Source organism: Quercus robur, chromosome 7, assembly GCF_932294415.1.
Source record: "Quercus robur chromosome 7, dhQueRobu3.1, whole genome shotgun sequence".
Classification (NCBI taxonomy): domain Eukaryota; kingdom Viridiplantae; phylum Streptophyta; class Magnoliopsida; order Fagales; family Fagaceae; genus Quercus; species Quercus robur.
In genome coordinates, this window is record NC_065540.1 from 791,769 (window position 1) to 800,696 (window position 8,928).

General features: G+C 34.8%; 1 protein-coding gene across 1 annotated transcript; it reads left to right on the forward strand.

Moving 5' to 3' along the window:
• The first annotated feature begins 234 nt into the window (after positions 1-234).
• LOC126691604 (suppressor protein SRP40) lies at positions 235-8,928 on the forward strand. Its single transcript, XM_050386644.1, has 7 exons — positions 235-578; positions 1,644-1,708; positions 2,086-2,117; positions 2,424-3,319; positions 7,829-7,918; positions 8,090-8,151; positions 8,576-8,928. The coding sequence occupies exons 1-7, from the start codon at positions 378-380 to the stop codon at positions 8,679-8,681; spliced, it is 1,452 nt and encodes a 483-aa protein (XP_050242601.1). The 5' UTR covers positions 235-377; the 3' UTR covers positions 8,682-8,928.

Below are 8,928 nucleotides of genomic sequence, written 5' to 3' on the forward strand. Positions count from 1 at the left end.
GAGATTTTCTGTGTGATTCGGGAAGAAGAAAGAAATTACATAATATAGTTTGATATACGGTGCTTAAACAGCGTCACACGCCATTTGCTTTTTAGGAGCAAATTGGTCATTTTCAACAACTGTTGGACGTGTTTGGTATTTCCTCAAACCTCAGGGGAGGTTTCTGAAATTTACCCAAAAAAGAATAAAAAAAAAAAAAAAGGCCCATTAAATTACGTATAACGTTATAGGTGGGGCTAAAGAGTTTTACAAACCCTAAACAAAACCCCGCAATTCCTAAAGTGAATAAGCCATTACCTACCTTCCCAATTCCAGTGGTCAATAGGGGCGGGCGCGGGCGCAGGCGCAGGGGAGAAGTTGGTTCTGCTTTCCATTGGATGCCCAAAACCCTAAGAAGAAGAGAATTGGAAGCAGTGGACCCTATCCTTCTAGCCCTGAAGCCTCGCCAAGTTGTGCTGAACATGAAGAAACCCAGCACCGACCACAAGCCCCTTCTCCTACAGGCCGTTGCTCACTTCTTGGACCGCAATGGCTTCTCCAAGACCCTCAAGAAGTTCCTATCTGAAGCTCAACTCCAGGTTTATTTATTTCTTTTTGATTCATAAAATTTTGGATATAGAGATCAAAATCCTAGTAGGACAAGTGGAAAATGTTATTACAAAACAGGTTCATAAGACATAAACCACACATATGCCATAACTAAAACAAAAAAAAGTGCTGGAAAATTAGTTGTGTGACTGACCCAATTAAGTTAGATAATTGGCCTCAATGACTTAGGTTGGATATATAAATCAATAGCAGAAGTGAAGAGGTTCATAACCTGGAAAAGTTGTCTGAGCTATTTTGTTGTTTTGATGTGATGGCCTTTGGAAAGCCCTGTATATAAATTATACTATGATGGGGTATAGTTATAGAAATGATGGCTGTGTTTAGTTTCATATTATTTTCTTGCAGAGACTTATTTGGGGTCGGTTTGGTTAAGCATTTTGGGAGATTAAAAGAGCAATTTTAAAAAACCAAAACTCTGTTTTGCAACCACAATTCCTCATAGCCTTTTTTACAATAACTCATTTTAAACTTAAAACATAGTTTTCCAACCACTTATACAAATGCAAACTTTTGTATTTAATTTTTTTCCCCTAAGTATTTATAATTTGTATGTACATTTATATACATGCATACAAACACACTTGCAAGTCTCAAATGTATAACTCTTTGACATGGGTCCATCTCTATATTTTAGTAGTTACTTGGCTTGACGTGCTCCATGTCCTTGTTGGCACCTTGCCTTATATATTATATGATATCTTTAATTATTCACTAATTGTTTTTGGTTATTTTCATTTCTAATTCTTTTCTCTATTTGTCCTCCATGACGAATTGTTCTCAACATTCTTGACTAGTTTTAGCATATCAAAGAAATTTGTTTTTTGATTGACTTGCACTTGATATAATGAAGTATGATTGATCCATGCAAGGGGGTTTTTTGAGCAGACCATGACATTGAGGTCCTTAATAATGTGTTTATGTGTAGTTTAGTTGTTTCTTTCCAATTGTGTTGCGTAAAATATTTTCAGTTCATTCTTGGAGAGCATATCTTTGTAGTTTGACCTGAATTCCACTTGTCAATGTTCTTATTGCAGAAAGATGTTTTGAAGTGTTCCACATTGGATTTGGAGGATATTTGCTACAAGTATATGGAGATGCGGTATGATGAGAAAATTCTTCATTCCTATATGTTTGATTATATTTAAACACACATTATATATATGCATGTTAATACAAGCATTAGTCTATAATAAAATATCATCATTATAATGCCTCTAGCAAATGTATATATGGTGGATTTCTTAGTTTTCATGATGTCAAAGGACTCACTCAGATACTTAGATTGTTTCATTCAATGTCTGGATGATATTGTTGATGATCTCCTGAATGGTATCCAATGTACAGGATGGTCTTTCTAACTGTCAGCTGCCAAATCTGCCTTTCACACTTTGTGCTTTTCCTATTGTGCCATTGTTAATTTAGACATTGAATTCCAGTTTCTATGCTCTTGTTTATTGAGCATTGTGTATTTTGCAGGAATACAGGAGTAATCAACCAAAATGTGCAAGGTAAGCCGACATTTCATCAATACATTGTTTTCAGAAATTTAATGATTTTAGTGGGAGTTATTGCCAATGGCATTAGCTCAAATGGTACCTCCTTCCCTTCTAAGAGCAAGGTGGAGGTTGATCTCGTGGGTGATCCACCGAGTGCGTGTGTAACTTACCAATAAAAAAAAAGATGTTATTGTTAGTTATCACTTTCGTCCAATTCCCCCCTGACCCCTCTTCATTCTCTCTCTCTCTTAGTGAATGCTGGATGTACTTAAATGGAAAAATCTTGATTTAACTCATTCTAGTTCTGTTAAATATCAGATACAAAGGCAGATGACACTAGTAAAAGAGATGGAGAATGTGATTCTACTGTGCATTTGGAAACTCGAAGTAAGAAAAATAAAAAAGGTAGTGAGAGTGATAACAATGCTGTTGTCAATCAATCTGGAGCCACAGCTAAAATTCCGGATTTGAAAAACTCCAATGAGATGATAACAAATGATGCAGCCCTGGAACTAAATGTAAGATCTAAAGACAAGAAGAAAAGCAAGAAGATTTCTGATTCTCTTGGTCAAGGAACTGAACAGGTCAACACAGAAATATCAAAGGAACCTGCTGATCATATTGTATGTGAATCACTTGCAGAGGAACCTGATATGAAAAGAAAGGAGAGAAAGAAAAAGAAAAGCAAGTTGGAATCTGGATCGGTGCCTGGAGCAATTGAAGAAAAATATAAAGAACTGGTATCTTCAGAAGAGATTGTTGTCAAATCGAAAAGTAAGAAGAAACAGAAGGATGGTTTGGTTTCTGAAAGTGTTTTTGTTGGAAATTCAAAGGATCTTGAGACAGGAGATGTAAATGGAAACAATTCTGAAAAAAATGAATTTGATGCATCACATGAGGTTGTAGCTAATGAGAGGAAAGGTTCCAAAAAACGGAAAAGATTGGCTTCGGAAGAAAATGAATCCCAGGCTCTTGACAAAAATGCAGTCGAAGAATCCGAGAGAAGTGAGCAACCTGCAAAGGTGAATGTATCCCAAGGAAGTGATAGAAGTGCTGGTAAGGCAAGTCAAGGTGAGAGTGGTCAAGTTAGTTCAAAGGATTTTCAAAAGCCATCTAGCAAAAATCTTGATGGGCAGGCAAATGGAAACACTGAGAAAAATGAGGAGAAATCTGCCTTTCATAAAAATAAGAAGCAACGTAATGGTTCAGTTGAGGTACAATTCTAACTACCTTCTTAATCAAAACTTGCACCAACTTTAAAATTAAAATCAAAATCCTTCAATTTATCAAATGCAGCCGCGTATTTGATCAGTTCCCAAAATACTATCATTACATGTCTTTTGTTGTAGGTACCATCTGAGTCTAATATATGGCTTTCTCTGGTTTGCATGTGAGACTATCCATTGTATTAAATTTCTACCGTAAACAATATGCATGCACATACTTAGAGAGTCCTGTCATTTATATATGTTATAAAGTTAGGAGTTGTTGCTTGAATGATATTCTCTGTAGTTCATTAGTTCCTTTATGTGTCAGTTCAGTTATATGATATATAATAAACCAAACTAAATAAAACCTTAATCCCAATTAATTCAGGTTGATTTTATAGATTCTTTTTTTAAAACTATTTGAGGTCAGCCACTATATCGGTTTTTAATATTTTATCCGATGTACAATTGTACATTTTCACCTTCATATTTATCATATCTTTTTTAGCCACGTCTACCTATGTTGTTTTCAGCTTCTCTCATCATATGATGTAGCATTTTCATTTGAAATACCACGAATTAGAGTAAAGTTGGGACCCATCATTCTTTAAATAAGGGAATGCAATCAGTGATTCAAAATCCATTGGACAATTTAGACAAATTTTACTTTAAATATTGTGATAGATAATAAGAAGAGAATAGTGTCTTCAGAGTACTTATCCAAAAAGAAGGGGAGGGGGAGGGGGAGGGAGAAAAGAGTGTCTTCATAAACTTTTTTTTCAATATTATACAGTAAATGTTTCATTCATGGATTATTTAAGGTTAATGTTGTCTTCTCTGCATTTGAAATTGACTATCAAGTTGTAAAATATTTGTAGCAATAGCAATTTGGACTTAGTTAGCACTGACTTCATGAGAATTTTTTTTCGTATATAGTTTTTTTCAAATGAAATTCTGTAAAACCGCTATTAATATGTGATCTGCTAATTCAGCTAAGAAGCTTGGGTATGGGTACAATACGATATGGGATACAGTGATATGGAAATTCCTGAAAAATTAGGATACGATAAGGTGGGGATGTGTATTAATTAATTATTAAATATATTTTTATTTATATATATATTTTTATATATTGTTAAACATAGTGAAATTCATGGCCTTTCAATGATGTTTAGAATACAAACCAAGATCCAAAAGAGTAAATAAAAGATAACTAGATAATTGTTTAACATTGAAATCAATATGTAAAAAAATATAAATAAAAATCTTAATAAGTTTGGACTATCTCTTATCAAAAAGTAGTATCATCAGCGTGTCCCAAACATATCACCTTTTTATTTATTTATTTTTAAAAGGCCAGGATATGCATGCAGGAGTATCCCAGAGGTATCTGCCTATCTGGTACAGATATGTATTAGATATGGCAAAACTGAAGTATCTGTGCTTCCTAGTAATTCAGTGCTTGAGCCTTTCTAGCTTTTTTGATTTTTCAAACATGACACAATTCAGCTTGAGGGAATTGCCATATTAACTTTTCTGGGGGTGGCTTTTTGTTTACTTAACTTTGGGTGTACTTCTGGTCACATACATGCATGTACATATCAGTAAAATTCATAACATATATTTTGTGTATGAATTATTTTTATGGTTCAGTTTGGCTTTAAGGTGATCTTACTATAGAAACTAGTCAATCGGTTTTATGCAGTAATCACATGCTTTTTATGGACATATGCACTCTGATTTTGAATGCAAAAACAATTTAAGATCTATCTCCATGTTTTACAAAATTAAGCAAACAAACTACTTATTGTTATTTTTATTGGTATGTACCTCATGCGCTCCATGAGATTTGGATCACTCCCAAGGGTGGAAATTCCATTTGATAACCAATCTAATTTTCTGTATATGAGAAACCTCCTTATATTTAATAGTGAGCTGTTGAAGATGTAGTTTTAAAAACTAGATTGGTTCAACTGTGATTTGGGACCTGCGCCGATCTGAGTCCACACTAACAACTTGGTTAAACGGAGGTTCAACTGTCAAAACTGTGAAGTGGAAATCGGTTTTGACCTTCTTACATGCATTGCTTTTTTTTATTAAAGGAGCAATTGGGCTAAGTAACAAACCCAAAATGTTAGACCCACACAAAAGTTAGCTGATTCATTCAATGTTTGAAATTCTTGATGGATTGTGGCATTTGTATGGAGGAATTATAACATCCTTTTTCATCCTCTTCCGACTAGCATGGCTTATCATATGGGAAAAAAAATCCAAAGGGACTTCCTTAGGGTTGCTTTGGCAGATGTGTTTAAATATTACCTTGTGAATTAGGACACATGTTGTTATCCTCTTTAGGAGGTAGGTTTGGGGATTAGGTGTTTGATTGTTTTCAATCAAGCATTGCTAGGAAAATGGCTTTGGCACCTTGGAGTGGAGACAATTTCTATAATGTAGGGTGATTGTCATGAAGTATGCGTTTTCACATGGTGGTTGGTGCACAGCTCCTGTGGGAGGGACCTATGGTGTGAGTTTTTGGAAGCATATAAGTAATGGTTGGGCTACGTTCATGAATTTTGTGAAATATGAGATAAGAATTGGGGATAGAATTCAGTTTTGGCATGATTGTTGGTGGAGTGAGGAGCACTTCAGTTATTGGTGTCTGGATCTTTTTCAAATTGCTAGAGATAAAGAGGCTATGCTGGTTGATTGTATGACTGAACATGGAACCCAATTTTTACTTGAGCCACACATGATTGGGAATTGGAATATTTGTATTCATTTTTGGAAGATTTATACTCCATTTAGTTTTGCCAACATCAGGAGGATAGGATGACTTTGAGGTTGTCCAAGGCCAATGGCTTTAAAGTTAGCAATTATTATCGAACCTTGTGAACAAGTGTGGATTCCTCCTTCCCATAGCGAGCTACTTGAAGAGCTAAGTCTCTGCCTCGGGTTGGTTTCTTTCTGTGGGTAACAGTGAAAGGCAAGCTCTTAACAATTGATATTATAAGGAGATGAGACATTACTATTCTGGATTGGTGTAGCATGTCTGCATGTGTGAGTTGGATGGCGAGACCATTAATCACTTATTTCTACATTGTTGGACGGCTAGAGAGCTATGGGGTTTTCTATGTCGTCTTTTGGGCGTGAAATTTGTGATGGATTTTCTGCTACTAGGCTGGCCTTCCAGTCAAGAACAGCTGGCAATTAGTACGATTCCATCTTGTTTAGTGTGGATTAATTCTCACGTTTTTGTAGATAAAAGAATCTTTGGTATTCCAGCTTAAATTGCATATAGTGGGCACTCTATTTGCATGGAATCAGGCCTTTTCGCTCTCCCCTAATTGTGGTTCTGATTTGTTGTCATTGATAGATAGCATATTTCTCTGTTGATTTTTATTTTTATTTTCCTTCTCTGTTTGAGTGTGCCATGGTATACTGCCTGTGTAAGCCTTGTCTTTTTCATTTAATGAAATCTTTACTTCTTTACTTAATAAAAAAATTCCAATGTGGCACTTTTCATGAGATTTTCTGATAGAACTACATTGAAAAAGAATGACATTGAGAATGTTTTACTCTAAGAAGCAGAGACATGGGTAAAGTTAGGGGTACTGGCACGACATGGTGACATGGCAATTTTTGTAAAAAAAGGACATGGGTGCAGCAGGACACCTCTATTAAATAATTATTAAATATATTTTTATTTTTATTTTCTATGTATTGTTAAACATTTATTTTCCATATGATGTTAAATATATATCAAATTAAGAGTAGTAATAGATAAGAAAGCAAATTCAAGACTATTAAAGGATGTTAGAAATTAGAATACAAACCAAGAATAAAGATATTTATTAATTTTCAAATGCACTATTAATATTCAGAGCATGAATGCTCTCTTTGTTTTGTGAAAAGTTATTTGATTCCGCTTGTTCTCGTGTCCCGACCATGTCCTGTATTTTTTTTTAAAAAGGACATGGGTACGTATTGTATCCTCAAATGAAGTGTTCATGTTTTCTAGGTTTTACTTTAAATGAGCTACCATTTCCCTTTTGTTCTTTATAAATGATCTCCTAAGTTCAAATGAAGAAGTATCTCTAAAATACTTGGATGGATTTATTCAAATATTTCTTTAAAAGGAACCAATATATTCAACAAATTAGTACTTGGTACAAAAAAGGGTTTTGAATTGGTTTTTCACCCTGGGTGGTTGGGAGCAGTTTCATAGGATGCTGTGACAATGATAGTTCTTTTAGGACAGATTTTCAGTGCACCAAATTGTGGTTGTGATATTTTTTTTATATTTTCTTTTCTTGGTTCTTTCCCCACTCACACTTTTTGATATGATTAAACTTGGTGCTGATGAGATTTTCTTTTTTAATGTTTGTATTTCATTTCTGTTGTTTATGTTGTGTGTGATGATGAGGATGTTTCTCAAGGGGCAGAGCTTTTTCTGTGAAAATGTTGTTTTCTTAACTGCTGTAGATTGCTAGTGATATTTATGTTCTGTTGTTGCAGCCAAAGACAATTACTGCATTTCAGCGGGTAAAAGCTGATGACGTGGTTTTTACTGATGAGAGGCTTAAAGATAATTCTTACTGGGCAAAGGTGAGATATACAAATACTTTGTGTGTGTGTATTTTTATAGTATCCCTCCCCACACACCCTCCAACACCCACCCCCCCCCCCCCCCCCCCCCCCCCCCCGCGCCCCTCTAATTTGGTCTGTATTTTCTTATGTGCGTGTATTAGATTTTTACTGTTGGTCAATTCTCTGCAGGATGGTGCAGAAAATGGCTATGGTGCTAAAGCTCAAGAAATTCTTGGGCAAGTTAGAGGAAGGTTCGTTTTGCTTTTATGGCATTTATGTCAAAATTAGTTTTTTATTTTTTAATTTATTTTTTTAATTTTTAAATATGAAATATATGTCAATATTAGTTGGATATATTGTTATTTTTTACGTTCTGTTTTTGAGGTAAAAGCTGGCCTAAACACTATGGACTACTATTATCTTCACTGTCAATTTTTTGGGAAACAAACAGAAGCTGTTAACTCAGCGGCCAATTTTCAAAACATGATGAAAGCTGCTTCCATTATTATGTGTGATGTTTCTAATTGAGTGAAGAAGATTCAGGCCGAGAGAATCGCACATGAGCATTACAATGTGAATGAGAATGCATATCTTGCACTTTTTTGATACCTTAGCTTACATTGTGTTCTTCATTGTATGAGAGAAGCACCCTAACAACCTCTCTCTCTCGCTCAGGGATTTTCGGCATGAAAAGACCAAGAAGAAGCGTGGGACATACAGAGGAGGGCAGATTGACTTGCAATCCCACTCCATTAAGTTCAATTATTCGGATGACGAATGACCAAGTGTCACAAGTTCCTTCTTTTTCTTCGTTTATTTTTAATTTTTAAAATTGTGGCAAGTCTATCTAAAATTTTGTAACTTCGATTCCCTAGACGCTTTTGTGCTTTTATCTTTCCTCTTTTCTCTAAATCCATTTTTTGGTTCATTACATGTTATAGGACAATGTATTTGTACTAAATTTTCTTAGAAAATTTTGTTGGAATTTAAAGAGAAGAAATTTAAGATTAAGAATCTTATTTCTCTTA